This window comes from Dicentrarchus labrax, unplaced genomic scaffold, assembly GCF_905237075.1.
Source record: "Dicentrarchus labrax unplaced genomic scaffold, dlabrax2021, whole genome shotgun sequence".
Lineage (NCBI taxonomy): Eukaryota > Metazoa > Chordata > Actinopteri > Moronidae > Dicentrarchus > Dicentrarchus labrax.
Window position 1 is genome coordinate 18307014 of NW_026136713.1, and position 18099 is coordinate 18325112.

The 18099-nt window shown below is 38.5% G+C and overlaps 1 protein-coding gene across 4 annotated transcripts in view; it reads right to left on the bottom strand.

The window, feature by feature from the left end:
- Positions 1-258: 258 nt before the first annotated feature.
- si:zfos-2326c3.2 (misshapen-like kinase 1) overlaps positions 259-18099 on the bottom strand; it is a 61783-nt gene continuing 43942 nt past the window's right edge. For all 4 annotated transcript variants that reach the window (XM_051419068.1, XM_051419067.1, XM_051419070.1 and 1 more), the window contains 13 exons: positions 17450-17538; positions 17015-17109; positions 16305-16389; positions 15894-16061; positions 15120-15228; positions 14743-14898; positions 14405-14548; positions 13940-14074; positions 13716-13816; positions 12770-12919; positions 8221-8380; positions 7557-7696; positions 259-6735 (listed from right to left, as the gene is read on the bottom strand). In XM_051419068.1, coding sequence (XP_051275028.1) covers positions 6652-6735; positions 7557-7696; positions 8221-8380; positions 12770-12919; positions 13716-13816; positions 13940-14074; positions 14405-14548; positions 14743-14898; positions 15120-15228; positions 15894-16061; positions 16305-16389; positions 17015-17109; positions 17450-17538 — 1616 coding nt within the window. In that variant the 3' untranslated portion in view covers positions 259-6651. The remainder of the gene's footprint in view (positions 6736-7556; positions 7697-8220; positions 8381-12769; positions 12920-13715; positions 13817-13939; positions 14075-14404; positions 14549-14742; positions 14899-15119; positions 15229-15893; positions 16062-16304; positions 16390-17014; positions 17110-17449; positions 17539-18099) is intronic.

Here is an 18099-nt window from a genome sequence, read left to right on the forward strand (position 1 = left end):
GGCTTTTATTTTGAAAATGCAGCCTAGCTCATGACCCTGATTGTTTGCACTGCAAGAACAATAATGGGCGACTCTGAATAGATCATTTGACTTCAATAGAGCTCGTCATCGTAAGGAAATCAAAAGAACAAACGCTTCTGCTGATGGTGTTGTACCAACAATGACAAGTGTGACATCTTTTGTCACAATGACACATGCAGCAAGCAGAAATAAAGCTGTGGGTAGATGAAGGAAATCAGACATTTAAAACACACAATACACCATCGACTCAACATATTTATTGTTGTTTCACTGTCTTTTGCCTCATTACATGGAAACACAAGTTAGTTTGTGATCATCTCAAAGCAGGAGGGGTACAGTACAGTATATGATGCATCAAACATAGGTCCAGTGCAAAAAATAAAAATAAAACAAAGGAACAACTTCATAACGGGGAATATATATACTTAGAAATATATCTATATATTTGGTATTTTATAATCTCAACTTTTCTTTAGAATTTACAAGAACACAACTGTCCTGTGACTCCATATTGCAAGCAGTTGGGTAACTCTATCAAGTTAGTCCCAAATATACTGATAATTATAAATTATTGGCTAAATCTAAACATTTGGGAAATATCACTCATCGACAGACACTACCAGTCTAGTCTAGTCTCTTTTCATTACAATTACTGCCTCTCTCCTTCACATGCTCTTCCTTCTTCTCCTCAATACAACCGTCATTATCTAAAGATAATTAATCCACATGTGCAGTTTGGTGCCCTCTGTTGAAATGCTGGCCCCATTATTGGCTCCGTTAGCATGTAAAATAAATCGTTTTACCCTCAAGTTTTCCATTGTTTTCCCAAACTGAGTTAACACTAAGGATTATTGTAGGCTAAAGGAAATAAAACAAGAAAACATTGTGCATTTGGGTTTCAAAGCAACATCTATATTCCTTCTATTAACTGACACTTGACTCAAGCCACTAACTACCTCCTCTAACTCTATCCTTCCTTCTCTTACAGACTGAATTTGTGCTTATTAAACACCTGTTCCCAATCTACATTACACCTTCCCGCACAAACACACACTTTCTTTAGAACTGCATAGCTCATCCGCAGACTTTAGCTCATACACAGGCTGGAAAGTAACAGTTGCATCACTTCAAGGAAAACTGTGTAACTTTTAAAAGAAACGGCACATTCTTCCTCTTGCAAATTAAAAGTTGAATCAATAAGCAACAAAACCCACCCTTGATCAATTCAATACACTCAGGTGTTTTGAAAGCTAACTGTTGCCACAGCTCTGCAAACGTTACACAGTCTTTCTTTAACGGAATACAGCAAACCTGATGCAATACATTCGAGCTGTTTTGTATTATTTGTCTGCATCATGCTTCATCCTACTTCACCAATCAGCCAAAAACAGGGTTGGGGCAATTCTGTTGTCTGTTTCAAGACTCTTCAGTTGGTAAATTATGCATTAGTATTTGATGCAATAAAGATGGATAACGTCATGTTTCAAAGGAAAGATCAGATAAGCAGCTGCTCAGAAATAAGAGAGAGAAACATGGCACACTATGCATGGATGATTGAGGTTGATCTTGAGGTTGTGGACCTAAATGTTTATACTGCGTGGTTTCCTTTAGTACGCGTCAAACCTCACATATCTGATTAATAGAAATCCAAATACTTTCACCCCACCAGCCAATCCAATGACACAAACAGGCCGAGGAGTCCTTCAACAGGGCTAACAGGGATGGAGGGACTTGACAAGAGAGAAAGAGACAATGGAAAGCAATAGAGAGCATGTGACATCAATCATATGTATCGTGATACAGGGGTTACGATTCAATATACGGCATTAGTGTATGCTATAGGCGATATATTGCAATAAAAAAACAACAACCTAATTTTAGTTAAACTGTCATAGTATAAAGAACACACCACTAAATGCACAATATCTTTTTTTGCTATCTAGCGGTTAGAGATTTAACCCTAAAAACCGATAGTGATTTTGAGAATCGATGCAATATCACGATACAGAAAATATCACGATGCATTATTCTTCTACTCTAATGTTAGAGAGAAGCAGTAGGTTGTAGATGGGTAGAGGAGAGAGAAAAAAGACGCAGAGGCAATAAAAGGCAGCGGTAAGAAAGAGGAGACGTGTTGACATGTTGAGAGGAAGAGTTGGTGGGAGAGTTGGAGATGTGAGTCATCGGGGGCCTGAAAACCGAATCTATCAAAATCTTAACCAGTGGAAGGTGTAGGCGGAAATGCACTGAACTCTCTCTCATTAGTGATACAGCTACAGTCAGATGTTCAGCTCAGGCAGGCAAAGTGCAGGAGAAGTTTGTTTCTAATAACCCACAAAAAATTTCCTCAGTGTGCCTCAAAACTGTAGCTTTAGATGTCACATGGATTAACCCAGATATATAATCATCATTACACGTGACACTGGCTCCAAATAGCTCGCAGAGGAACTGAGTTCTATGTTGTTTCTTAAGAAGGATGGAGAATGATGCAGATAAAACATGATCTGGAACAACGTAGAAGAAATAAACTAAAGATGTCTTTTTAGGAACCAAACAACAGAACCCTTGTGCTGAGCTAACACTCGGCAGAATAAGGACGACTGCTTTTTAAAATGAATATGTATGTAATGAGTAATGTATCACTCATTACAAGACTTAATTCATAAATTTGCCAAATTATAACTCTGATAAAATCTCTCATGGTCATATAATTGCAATGATAAATCGGTGGTACTCAAACATACATTATTGCTTTAAAAGTAGGGACATGAAATCAACCAGACCGGTCGGTCCAAGGGCGAATTAATGAAAGGACTAATTAGTTCACTTGTGCTCTCTGGCAACTTGTGTTGATAACCAGGCATCATTGACAGAGCGTGTTGGATAGTGCAGCAAATACAGACTCACTACTGTTCATGGTCTGTGTGAATGTAAGGTACAGCTGAACACATGCTGGAACCACTGTGGTAGATTGGGACTAATTTTGGTCCGTCCTGTCTGGACTCTGATGGCCAGGGTCTTGCTCAGGAACCTGGCCAAACCTGCCGGGTTCTGTGCCGGCCTCGATTTCACAGCTGAACAGACCCGACCAAAGCCGACCGCAAGCTATCACAGTGCCCGTTTCTAAATACGACGATATGTCCTGTTCGGAGGAATAAACTTCACATATAAAAAGGACATCTGAAGGCATTTATGTCAAGATTTTAAAATAAAAGTGCCATTACTTATGTCTCATGTAGTTAAAGATGTTCATCAAATTTTATAACAGTTGTCAGCTGCAGGAAGGTACAAATGTATTGTCAGTGTCAAAAAGATGTCTTTTTTGCCGATACATTTTGAATTGTATCTTAAAACACGGTATGTATGTGAAATGTGGTTTGTCAAGTTCTTCACACGGAAACTGACTTTGTACACAGAGTGACACATTTTGATGCTGCTAGCCTCGTTCTACTAACTTAGCCATATGTTAGCTATCAAGTCTACGCCTGTCATCCTGTTAGTTTGCAATCCTGTATTTCCATGCACTGTAGCCATGCTAACTAGCTATCTGGTCTGATGTCTCTGATGTAATAGCATCTATCCTACTGAAACAAATACTGTAAGAAATACTGGTAACAACTTAGCAATAAGACATCATCATCAGAATGTTAATTTTCCAGTTTAAAATATTCTCACAGAACCAGCTGCAATATTTCTATCAACTCGTAACAAAAACAAAAACTCAAAGTATCATGAATATAAAACATTTGGAGCAAATTGTGATAGCCAGAACATTAAAGAGTAAATATAGAGGATAATATGACACAAAACATAACCAAGTAAGCATTTTGAGCAAAATCCGATGAAGGAAAAGACAACTGGTACAATGAAAATGGATCAGAAACAGACAAATTGCAAATTCACATTTGAAGGTAAAAACCAATTGTTTCTTCACTTTTACCAAACCTAGCACTATCTAAAGCATACATGTAAGCTATTAAATATATGAACACTAGCAACATTAAATTGCATATATTATGTTGCGATTTACCAAGACACATCCTTCCTGGGAGACTCTTCAGGCCTCCATGTGTCTGATGTGTTGGTCATCTTTTGTACAGAATATAATAATAATACACCTTAAACTCTGTACGTTCTAAAAATATAGATGACTTTTCATCATCTTTCCAAACCAAATAGTCAGTTGTGATTTGTGAATTATCTTACAGTCAGATTCAAGGAAGCCAATATATCAAAGCATTTATCTTTGGTGTCTTTCTTTGAAGCTCATTGCGTAAATGATCAAAATATCAAGTAGAACAGAACAAATACTGCACAACAGGGCATTTTCACCTTTTTTCAGCCCAGCTCATTGCAACTTGTCAGATCCAGGCTCAAAAAATAAAATAAAATAAAAAACAATTCCTCAACTGGACCCATCAAAAACAGGTGTGCATCCCATGTTGGGTAGTGTAATACTGATCCAAAGCAAAAGGCTATCAGTTATATCTTCAATACTGACTATAGAATGGCTTTTAAGCTTATACTTTGAACCCAAAAATTCATTTCAAAGCAGGATATATTACAGACAACATGTACAAGGTGGCCATTGTGCAAAGAGCCCGACTCATACACGTTAGCAGAAAGTCAACCACAAAACAGAATTCACTTGATACATTATTTGACATCCACCAGGTTGAAAACCTGAACAGGAGCCTTCAAGTTCACTGTCAGTAGCTCATGTTCATGTTCACACACCCTGAACTCTCGAAGATTATGGAAATAACATGTATGAACTCTGTTCTGGGATGGAATTTCACATTCATAAGCCTATAATTCTGTACACATACATAAAGATGGCTTGTCAATTATAAAATATTTAGAAAACAGTGCATCTTACAGGATTATATACATCATAAGCTGTACAAAACAGATGCAGAAAAGCATTCTTAGCCTGTTACTGTGGAGTTGGTGTGTATCTCTAATTGTGTACACCATTTCTGCTGTACATTACAATTCCTACAGTTAAGAACAAGGCTGTTAAGGATCTTATTATGGAATAATCAGACTAAAATTACATGATCTAGATCTGTGGGGGAGTTAATGCTCAAACTGGGATCTAAGAAAACTGTTGGGGTACTCAAATCTATTCAAGTCATTTTTATGTTAAGTTTGCAATGCAGCAGATCATTTTTACCTAACTGGTGACTGATTTCAAGCACAGAGTAAAGATGACTTCCAGCTCATCACTAGGGAGAGAATGACCTTATGTCCATGTCTTAATGGGAGAAATTTAATACTGACATCTTATTGTAAGGTTTGCATGGACAGTATATTTTACAGCTATGGTTACAGTTTGACTGATTGAATCTATGATTTGTAGGGTGTTATACGGACTTACTGCCACCCTGAATGTCTCTTCTTTCAACAACATAATATTTGATAGTACATAATATAATACTGTCTAATAATACTATATGGAAACCAACAAAACAAAGATTCAGTACAGTAATTGACAAATGACTTTGGGTCCTTGATATCTGCTAACAGTAGTGAAGAAGAACTCCTTCATAAAGAACACTGCTGAGGTATTGCAGGCAGACAACACAGGTGGTTTGTGGAAACTGATTATTGACATTGTGGCCCCAACCCACTCCTTGAAATGCCCAGATGATGTCCATGGAGCGAATGAGGTTGATGAAGGACTTCTGTTCTTCTAGTTTTACTCCTTTTAACACAAATACTGCTTGCATGAAGACACACCAGAGAAGAAACTCCCCCGGTCTGCATTCTGAGAACAATTATCCAGCTATAAAGACTTGACTTCATCAGATGAAAAGCAAGCAGTTGGTCCAGTCATACGCCACAGCCAGGCATTGTTAAAGCAAATATGAGCGAGTAACTGATATACACATACTTAGCAGTGTAACTGATACAACAGAGTTCCTCAGCGAGAAAAAGAAAGAGATAACTGATCCACCAGAGAGAGAATGTGAAACAAACTGAGCGGGCTCCTGTCTCCAGTGCTGACAGATGAGAGCAGGAACGGGATGTTGAGGCCAGATGACCTGGTGTTCATTTGAAATCACCACACATTCCACCAAATCAAGCCATCGGTTTTGCTTCCAGGTACATTTGGACACAACGGGACACAAAAAGAGTCTTCTGCCACACTGGTGCAGAGAGGGTTTGCAGCCTGAATCCTACTGGGAAAGACTCCAGGTAGACTTCAAGCATAAGAAAATGCTGTGTGTGCTTTATACATGATAAATTCTGACACTGAAAGTTGTACCTTTCAGTGCTTCCATGGACGGAAGAGGTGGCAGTGAACAAAAGCTCTTTTTTGCTGAATTACAGGTCCGGATTTGTGTGTTGCTACAGCTGAAGGAGCGAGGATTCAGGTGTCAGTATTCAAGGAAGGAGTGATGGACTCTCAGTCAACTCAGCTGTGGATCCGTGCGCATATACATGGCAACTACTGTAGACAAGACAGAGTAATGAATCCAGGATTAACTAGTTGATCTTTGTATGGTGTCCACCATCCATGGAGATGAACATCAGTCAGAACAAAAATAAAAAGGCATCACCAGGTAAACCCAGAATAATGAAGGCAGACACCACCACTAGATCCCAGAGCAATGGGTCGAGTTGTTACCAGTTGAACAGCGAGTTCTGTCCCAGAGTCATGAAGTAAATCTGACTGCTGCCTCCGGACTGCACTGAGGCAAAGAAGACCTGCAACAGGAGAGAGACGCAGGTTTAGAAATTATGCTCAAAGTTTATGATACTTTCATAAATCTAACTTACTGTGGCTGCATTTACGGTTAAACTGATGTGACCATGGTTTTTCGACAAAAAGGTCCTAACTCATGGTCCAGTTAGATACCTCTGAAACTTTCAGACGTTTCTCATGGCCTTTAGCAAATCGAGTTTACTCATTCAGATTGTTCAGTTGTACCAGTATGAAACTCCTGGCCGCATGATAACAGAGAAATCTACAAGAAATCCAGTAAGTGGCCATTGATTGAAGAGTTCTTAGTCAAACTATTTCCAAGGTCAGGACTACAAACTGAACATGCCATTGTCTTTAACTATATTGTTTATAAAACAGGAGAGAGAGAACAGGAAATTTAATATACAGGGTTATAACATATAATCTACATTATTTAAACTCATTTAGTGAAAGTAACGCATTCACAATTTATGTTTTATAGAGATTCAAGCAATGTAAATTAGGCTTTCTATTCACAACTTGATGTACAACTTGATGTATATGACTTATAAGAATAGAAAGAAATAAAAGTGATATACTGGCAAAACAACACAAATATAGCATTTTCTTGATTTTTGCTCTACTAAACTGTAACAATTAACAACTTTAAACATAATCTTACTTACTTTATTCAACTTATCTTCTATATATTTAACAATGTTTCAGTATGTCACAATTAGATAATTTGTAAAATGATGAAAAAGTGTTTTGTGTTGTGGAATGAAAATAATGCACTTTATGCTGCAAAGCTTAAAAGTAAATGCAGACAGAGTTGAACTCCTACCTTATCGTTCCTTTCACACAAGAACTTGAGTTTCTGGGCCTTTTTGTGCATGAAAACTCCCTCCAGGTTCCCTGTGTTGGCTGACCTCAGCTCTATGGCCTTTTCTCCCCAACCCATCACCTGGTTAGACTGAAGGTAGGCTGGAGAGAGAGACACACAATGGACATGGATATGAAGAGACAGAAATACAATACATACAGCTATAGACATTAGGAAATAGGAGAACTGTGTGTGTGAGAGTAATTTAATTCCCTACAGACAGCCTTCATGCTAGAATAATTACTACTGGACCCGACCCAACACACACAGAATCACTACCATGTTAATTTTAGCCCACCCTGTCCCAAATCTGTCGTCACAGAATCTGGTTCAGGGTAAGTTTTCAGTTCTCAGGACAGCTGCTGATCTAGAATCAGTAAGTCAGACATCTGGCCACTATGAAATACATTCAATAGTAACTTAAGAGTACGATCCAATTGTTGAAATTATTAAATATCTCAGTTTGTAGATGTATGAATGTGTCACTGTTAAATAGGTTAATCAACACAGGGGCACTGTGTTTCTGGTAGTAACGTATCAACATACACTTTGTGCTTTTTGTTCTAATTTCATGTGTATTTAGTGTGTGTGTCATTATGTCTGTGTGTGCATGAGTGAAACTTACCAACTGATGCAGGCATCTCCCCCCACTGCAGCACTGTATCCTTGGTGATGCGACCGTAGGTGTCAATGTAGACGCCCTCGTCTTCGTAGCAAACCAGAACCTCTGTTCCAGCGCTGTTTGGCAGAATGATGATGGCATGGGGATGAATGGAACCCTGGATCTATGAGATAAACACAATAAATACAAGTTTGAACTAATTCACAAAGACATCATAAACAAAACTACTCAACGTACTTCAAATCAGAACAGCTCATTGTTTTTCAATGTTGTGACACTTTTTTGTACATAAAACATAAAGGCACATCTGCCAACTGTCTGAGAGTTGACAGTACAGTTTCTTTTATGACATGTGTTTCAGTTGTTGAATCAAAGAATAAGTCGAAGGTACAAGACTACTGAGGATGATCAAAAGGCAAGTAGAAAGGAAATACAGTTCAGAGAGGGACAGGCAGGACTTTCCTGAAATGCAATTATTGGCTTGATGTTTTTTCTCAGTTGAAAGATCTCTAACCAGTTCCAGAACATTTCTCTAACCAGTTCAAAAACACGTCTCTAACCAGTTCAAAAACACGTCTCTAACCAGTTCAAAAACACGTCTCTAACCAGTTCAAAAACACGTCTCTAACCAGTTCAAAACACGTCTCTAACCAGTTCAAAAACACGTCTCTAACCAGTTCAAAAACACGTCTCTAACCAGTTCAAAACACGTCTCTAACCAGTCCAAAAACATTTCTCTAATAACAGCCCAACAAACAGGGAATCCTTCCAGCAACAGAGCTCCTCCAGGAAAAAAGAAAAATAAGTTAGGCAGTCTTCTGTGCTATGTTACAAGAAGCGATTAATTATATTTTCTGTGAGCGTGTTTCATACATTACCAGAGGCTGAGCCACCACAATCCTGAGCATTAGAACAGGCATCCACAGACGCAACGCAATCTTAATCCTCTGCCTTGGAATCAGCATTGTTATATAGTTCGCAGGCAAGAAGCTTGTGTGTGTGTTTCTTTAAGTGGGTGAGCGTGTGTGTGTGTGTGCGTGTGTGGGCTTGTGAATAGGTGAATTGCTTTTAATATGATGAAGTCAGTGTTGTGAGTGAATGTGTTGTTGATGCATGTGAGTGTGTGTATGCACATAAGCAGGTGTGTGTGTCTAAATGAGTGTGTGTCAGAGTACGAATATACATCCATGAAGAAAAGATGAAGAAAGATCGGGAGTGTGAATTGTCCTCAAGAGTAGTCAAACTATGAGGATGTCTCAGTGCAAGTGAGTGGGTTTAAAAGTGCTCTGTAGCTTGTGTGTGTGTGTGTGTGTGTGTGTGTGTGTGTGTGTAAGAAAGCTTGACTGTATATGTAAGAGTGAAAAGGAAAAAGGGAGAAAGAGGCTGGAGAGCTGAAATGATATCGCAGCAGCAGCAGAAGTATAAGGCACCGATGTAGTAGGCAGCTGTGTGCACACTCGCTTAATATAACGGAGGAGCGGTGGGGGAAAAAAAAAAAAAACTCTCAACAGGAGCAAGAACAGGTTAGGACACACACGGTTAATGATCGCGAGAAAAGGAGGACAGGAAGGATGTATTTTTAGAGCTTATTTCTCTTTTCGTATGTCTCTCTGCCTCTCTGGCTCCAACTCCCCCATGAATACAGAAAGTAGCACACATTGAGGGTGGTGTATGTGTGAGTGAATGAGCGAAGAGAAAGGTGTTATGAATGAGAGACAGAGAGGACAAAAAAATGTTGCTTCATCCAAGTTAATGTTATGAAAAATACAAATATTAAAAATAAATATCTATTTCACAAAGAACAGGCTCAGTTTCAGAGATATAGGCATATTAACACACCATTGTAACCACTGATACTTCCTAAGTCCTAACCCTTTTGAAACCTGGCTCAGAAAAATGCATATATATATATATATATGTATAAGTTAGCTTATGTTAGGAAACTGCGAGCTAACTGTCTAGCTAATCTGTATTAATCATTAGCCAGGTAATTAACTAGTGTTAAATGTCTTACTAACATAATAAAGTGACTATACATAATGTCGCTTTATCTTTTAATCATAACCTTCAAAATCAGAATCAGAATCAGAAATACTTTAATATTCCCAGGGGGAAATTATTTTTGTTACAAACTCCAGATATACAAACAACATATATTAAGAACAAAATATAAATATATATATAACTATATATATATAATAATATATATAAAATGTTGTTATCTTTCCAACACAGACGAGTCTAGCACATAGCGTATCTAATTGCTGGAAAAAAGCTGCTCAACTCTTATTGGACATAGAGCAAAAAAGGGGCGGGGCTTAGGAAGGGTCAACTATTCTTTAACCACTGATGTAAATGAGGCATTAGCTCTTCACTCAAAACTTGTAATATCCAGCCATACAAGTAGACATGTTGACCTCTGCTCTCTGAAGCTATGGCAAAGATCCAAAATGGAACAACGGTGTCATTGTCACAGTATCACAAAATAATAGAAAGATGAGGAAAATAAATAATTATATAAATCATTAATTACCCTGGTCCAGCCACCCACTCAGCACCATCTGTATGGGCAGTATGTGAAATAATCTGGTATAGTCCACAAAGAGTTAATGAACCCACCAAATGCTTGCAACACTTTATACTGTATGACAAAATAGACTAAACTCAAACTTTAAGTTAAAATACTTTGTCATATCCTGAGCCTCAAACCTCTTGTTAAAACATATTTAATAGGATGTGTCAGAGTCTGAATGTGAATATGACTCACCGCAGGCTGCAGCGAGCTTTACATGCCCACATACAGCAGAGGAGAGAAAAAAGATGACCCGCTCTATCTCTAATTGTACCAGCAGTGGGCGATTTGTTCATATTTAAAGGCACACATATATTTGCACAAACCTTTTAGGAGATGGAAAAAAAGCTGTAAAGTTTTACAGACTTCCATAAATCATTATAACTCAAGGAAGTTTGCATCTTAAGGCATTAACATTTCACAAATATTATAATTTAATGCTGTGGACATGCTTGACATGTTAGGCACCAAATGCAGTCAATCCTTGGATTAAAGAACTTCGAGAGACAATGAAATGGAGACGATTCATCAAAGTGAGTACCAGTATATCGAACTATAATTATAGACTGATGTTTGGCAGCTTTGGTAACCTTTTAAGCTTTTCCTTAGTTTCCTTAGTCGTATGTTTATAATGTTACTATGGTGAATGATGTTCATTCAGTGCCCCATATCGTTATTGGCAAGAGGACCAAGTGGCTTCAGTGGAACAGTGGTCTTTATTGGGTGGGGGAGATACATGTTGCATCACTTTCTGGATTAAAGGTTTTCCAAGATCACAACAATTAAATATTCAACCAATAATCAACCGAATGCGCACAAAAGCGTCTTTTTGACCCAGGCTTTGTTTGATCAAATTCTAAAAGTTCAAATGTCGTACAGGGAATAAAACTGTCAACGTCTGACTAGAAATGTGATCATGAGTCACTCGTTTCTGCTGTCAGCTCTACCTACCTACAGACTGCACAGAGGAAGGACGAGACAGAGCAATGATAGTTTGGTAAATGCAGCAAAGAGGAAGATAAAAATGAGGAGAAAATGAGCAAATGAACAATGGCACACTGGATGACAGAGTGGGAGGAGGAAAAGAAGAGAAGGATGAAAGAGGAAGAGAAAAGTGTTTGACAGCAACAGACTGAGTAGGAGGATAGTGGATGGAGGTGGAAAGAGGTAAGCAGGAAAAATAAAGGAGAGCAGTGACTGACATCTGCACACTGTGAGTGGGAGGAAGAGGAGGAGGAGAAGTGCAGCCTGAGAGATTGAGAGGAGTGAGGTGATATGGCTGAATAGAGAGATAACAGCTGATGGATAAATACACAAAGTAAAAGTCAGGTGTAATAGAGAGATTCAGCTACAGTGAGAATGATATCATGCACAATCTCAAAGATCTCGAAATATTGAATACTAAATTCTACATGGGCTTTTCATACAAAATTATAATAAAAATAATCTTTTTTTAATTATTTGAGAATATAAAATGAAATAAATAATCTTGTCCACTAAAGGTCTAGCAACCTAGTTTACAAAAGTATCTTTGGTGTCACTAGCACAAACATGTTTTAATATATTTTTCATTAATTCATTATCTTTTAGAAATTGTAAGAATTTATATTAAGTTGAAAAATACAAACTGAAAATACACATTTTAAGGAATTTATTGTGTGAACTTACCACCAAATTGCCTGAGGTTAACATATATGATATAAGATTACGTTGATATACTGATCCACTAACACTGTTTACATAAAGCTTATTAGTGTATTGGCCCACAACCCTGATTATAAGATGACCCTCCTTTTCAAACACCTGTTTTTAAGATAATAAACATATACCAGAGAAATCCTGTTGGTGAAGTTTCTCCCAGACGTCATTTCTCTCATAAAAGTGAAACACGACATTTCAGGAAGGACTTAGCCTTTCAGACAGACAGACAAATTAACAAGCAAATGTATAAAGCATAAAGAATATTAAGTAGACTCTCACATGTGTAGGGAGGTAGAGGTCATAGGGTGTTCCAGAGTCGACATCAATGGCGTGGAAACCAGACAAGGAGCCGTAGATGACCTTTAACCTCTGACCTTCCTCGACTGTCAGGTCAACAGACAGTGGTTTTTGAGGCAGAGACCTGAATGACTGTACACAAAGACAAACACATTTCAGTTACTACCTTTAATGACTGAACACACTGTCAAAATAAACCGTGACACCAGTGATCTAACTGCTCCATTAATTATTAATCAGCAACTGACTTTGACAAGTTGAAGAGTCATGCTATCACTTCCATGAGGTTGTGTATTTTGGGCCTTTTCTGAGGAGGGGGTTAAACTACGTTGTGTGGAAGAAAAAGTAGCTCAGGCCACGAAGGACACAGAGAAATGGGACACAACTCTGCGGAGAATCTGTGTGTACGACTCTCATAGCCTGGATGTGTCATGTCTTTGTGTCTGGCTGTGAAAGTGACCTTATTAGATTTTCTGGTCTGTGTCTATAATTGTTTTGTCCTAGAAATGCAAAGACATGGTAAGAATGGAAAAGACAATGATGGACAGTATTGATTACTTGTTGGTGGTGATTTAAGTACTTCAGAGATCCCAATCATTAAGTTGAGATGCTAGCTGAGCATTTTGGATTCTGCACGTAACTCCAGAAGCTTGAGATTCATTTTATCCTCTGTATGGTGATTGTTTGGGGTTTCACTTGCTTTGTTAGACTTTGCTCAACTTTTGTCAGTTGATGTACGTTTAATGAATGTAGCATGTTAGCTTGGCAACCCATCTAGTATTTCAGATATTTCCCTAACTTACACTGTAGTATTGACAACATACTGTATGTTGCTCACATTATCTTTATAGCTGCGGCAAAGAGCTTCTAACTATTATTTCACACGGACACACAGAGGATTTTATATTTAATTTAAACTGTTACCAACCTTGAAGGCCATGAATTTGTGGTAGGGTTTGGGGGCCCAGGCATACACCTCCACAGCATTCTTCAAAGCAATCACTAAGAACTTAATTTTCTCGTAACGCACTGAAGAAACAGGATGGACAAAGAGACCTGATTACTCAGACTCTCTACAACAACACTAATACTTCTATCATGGAAAATAAATAATTGTACCATTCAATGTGGCCCTTCCCAGTGTGTACTTACCAACTTTATAGTGTACACAGCCCTCCAAGTCACCCACTGAAGTCCAACCCTGTCTCTTCTCCACCTCTGGGTCATTGTGTAGGATTTTATTCCTTAACCAGGACAGGTAGTACAGACGGAGCTTGTTCTTTTTACCTACAGATACAGTTCATCCTGTTATATACAGTTATTAATACGCTGGTATATTGGAATACTGACATACTTTGCTCAAGGGCACTTTAACAATACTTGAGGTTGAAAAGAAGGTTAAAAAAACAAACTATTCCTCATATTATTGTTAGATATTTTGAGATACGAGGAAGGCTGGTGGCCAAATGTTTGGTCTGTTTCTGTCTGCTTCACTGTAAGGGGCGAGCCAATTATAGTAACTGTGTGAGTGCAGCCAGTGGAGAGTTCTTGGTGTTTCTAGAGCTATATTCATCTGTGTCAGTGTGTTTTGTGTACTTGAATCTACAGCACAAGTACCTGATATAGTGATCAGCACATTGAGTCCTTCCAACACATCCATCTGCTGAAACCTTCGCCTGCTGATGAGGGAGTACACTTTCCCCTGACCACTTCGATCCAGCAGCCACAGGCCATTCTCGGTCCCCACCAACAGATTCACACCTGTACAACAAAAACACACACACACTTTACACCTCAACATGCTGTGTCATGTATCCATCCATCTGTAAGACATCAGTAGTTGAATGTAGCCACATCTACAATATAAATATACACAATATACAAACATAATAATAAATCACACCTCCAATTATATCTATTTCTATTTAAAACACAAGCAATATAAAACTACAAACCCCATAGTCCAGCACAGAGAATTTCTGTGTTGAATTTCTTCTTGTACTTGCGGATCTCTGGAGTGTCACTCTGTGGTCGAATGTTGGTTGGGTTCACGTTCACCACAGAGCCCTTCCGGTGGTTCTCTCTCTTGATTGGCTCACCCTTACTGCCTGCTGCATGGGGACAAAAAAACAATGTAAACAATGCACGGTGTAGTTAAATGATTACAATTACTCAAAGTAAACTGACTCTCTCGTGTAAACTGGTTTAAGTAAAACAATCAAAAAATATTCTATATATTACACACAAAAAAGTGAAATCAGTAATATATGTATGTATGTATGAGTCTATGTATACAGCTTGTGTGTGTGTGTGTGTGTGTAAATGTACTCACTAGGGCTCTGTGGTGGCGATGATATTGGAATCAATCTTGGATCGATGAAGGACAGGAAGGAGGAAGTTGAAGATGTGGAAATGTTTTTACCAGTAGGACTGCCGACAGCCTGAACAACGACAAGAAAAACATTATTATTATTATTCCAGAGCATTTTTTATTGTTTGATTGGCTCTGGTAGATATTGGCTGCATACACAATATTACAATTCCTATTCACAGCTCTATAGTTCAATGAAAACAATTTGACATCACTAACAAGTCTTTTTCTTTTCTGAGCCTCAGTTCATTTCAGACCCAACATTATTACAACAAATGCATTCTCGGTTCTAAATTTGTATGAGGACAAATGAAATGCATGTTTGGCCAGGTAAGCACATTCATTTTAAATGCAGATCGATACTACTACAGGACTATTAAAACAGATTATATCACTACCCATGTCTGTGCACCTAAACTGTACCACCACCTCCCTCTGGTGGACAAATGCAACTATTGCAGCAAGTAAAACACATGCTTTCAAATGCTTAAACAATGCTTATAAACTTGTATCAAAAATGTTATCCAATCTATTTAGCCTACTGAGCCCACTAGTCTCAAAATTATATGTCCTCGTAATGTTTTTTTTTTTATGTTCCAAACAAGTAATCTTATTATAACCCCACTGAAAGATTTACTTCTCTTTTTCAACCTTTGTCAACACAAGACTCAATGATATCTTACCATGGAGCTAAAGATATCTAGATAGAAATCCATATGGTCCATATAAACTCACATGTAGGTCCTGGTGCGTGGGGGATCGAGGGGTTGTGGGCGACTGCGAGTAGTTGAGTTCACATGCTCGCTGCTGCTGGCCCAGTGCGTTATGGGTAGGACTGGAGGAGGAGGTTTTCTGCAGGAGGTCTGGTAGCATGTAGGTATCATCTGAACCTATCCGAGAAATCTGCAGAACGCACAGACACAAAGAAGCACGTAAGGTGGGGCTGCATTTAAATGGTGAGTCAGCACACTTTGACCCACTGTTGTCAGAACAGAGTGTGTGACACCAGTCATCTCCCATAACAGTGAATATTGCACCCTCTAGCTGTTAAACATGAAATTGCAAAGAGGAGTTTAGAGGAGAAACAGGGGAGCAGTGTGTGTGTGTATGTGTATATGTGTGTATGTGTGTATGTGTGCGGGGTACCTGGTTAAGATTGTGGTGAGGTTGCAGTACGATGCCATCAGGTATTCCTCTGAAGTATTTCCCCTTTCCATTGGACAGACCAGACCTTGAAACATACAGACATGCCAGGATTTCAGACTAGAGCCTGACTGCAGGTACGGCATTCATTAACTGGAAACAAGGTCAATACATCCTCCAAATCGATGGGGATAAAAATGAGGCTGATTAACTTCCTGGGATCAGAAGTGGGACCAGGAGAGAAATGATTTATGTCAAAAATAATAAATACGGTATCCTATTTATCACCATAAGCATACACAAATGCACTCTATGTAAAATGTATCAAGGTTGAGATGGTCCAATAAATCTGAAATTTAAGCCACGGGATGTTATTACTGCATTTTAACATGTGCAGTTTGTTTGTCAGTGTTTGGGTTTAAGCTAGACTTGGTAGTCAGCAGAAACATTTCCAAATACAGGCTTTCTCAGTAGATGCAGCAGATTTCTGAGTAAGCATGGCCTTTTTCTCTGATTCTTAAAAGTGGTTTCACATTTGGCACATTACATCTTGCAACAGGTTATGTTTCGTAATTGTGTTGTTTGGAAACACTGAAAGACTGACTCAGTACTTTGTCCCTGACATTATGATATTCAGCTTTTTTTTTTTTTTGTGTACTTAAATCAGGATTGTTTTACATAAAGCGATTATTATACTGATGATGAAGTATCACCTGTTCCTATCTTCATCATCACTGCTGCCGACCTCGTCGCTGGAAGAGGAGTATTCTGTGGCCTTGTTAAGCCGACCCAGAGCAGATCTAACACCCTGAGTGAAAAAGGTGAGGAGCAATATGAGTAAATAGGGTCAAGTGCTTCAGAAGATCAAAGAAACAGCAGAAGGAGAACAGATGAAAATGATTACACAAAACTATTTCTACATCTGAAGAAGAGGGGGCTACTGGAAATATTCTGACGTCATTTTACAGAGGAAATCTGTGTGCATGTGTTTTGTCATGATCCTGCTCGTCATTGTTAATTGGGTTAATGTAGCTGAGCTGATTTTTCTGATAATGCTAGTAATTCATGTTCACACACGTCAGATCTGCATGTGTGTCAGAATTTGGTCATAGCTGTGAAAATGTTACGGAAAGTGACTCTTCATTTACTTGTGAATGTCCGCTGGTTACATTTTCCTGTGTCTTCCTGTGTGGCTGTAGACGGTGCTGTGAAAGAGGACTCTCCAGCTTGAAGAAACCTAACATACACACACACACACATAAATATAAACACACACACATTAGTGGCAGTTATGCAGTGTGAAAACAGCAGGAGGTTGTGTTGAGCAAACAACTGAACCTTTAACAGATGAGCATTTGTGGTGAGAGGTATAATTATCTTGGACAATTGAGGCCTTTCTCCAATGATGGCAGCCTTTACTGGCCTCTACATTGGCTCTAACATTGTGTATCACTAAGCTGGATTGCTTTACAGCCATAAAGTGTAAATGCTGAGCTGGATGTTGGATCAGGTGCACTCTGAATGGACCAAAAGCCCAAAACATAGCTTGACCTGCTAATAAACAAAAAGTCCCTACATTGCACAAATATAAAAAAGACAAAAAAGAAAACACATCAAAAAAAGTGAAATTAGATATTGAAATATTTAATCCCGCATTAATCAAGCATGGGGTGGCGCAACAGGTTCAAACACAATGCTGATATATTATTACCATACTATAGTTGATGTGGGGAAATGTGTAAGCATACAGTTTCCATCCAGGAGACACGGACAACATTCACTTGGAGTTGTGTGACTA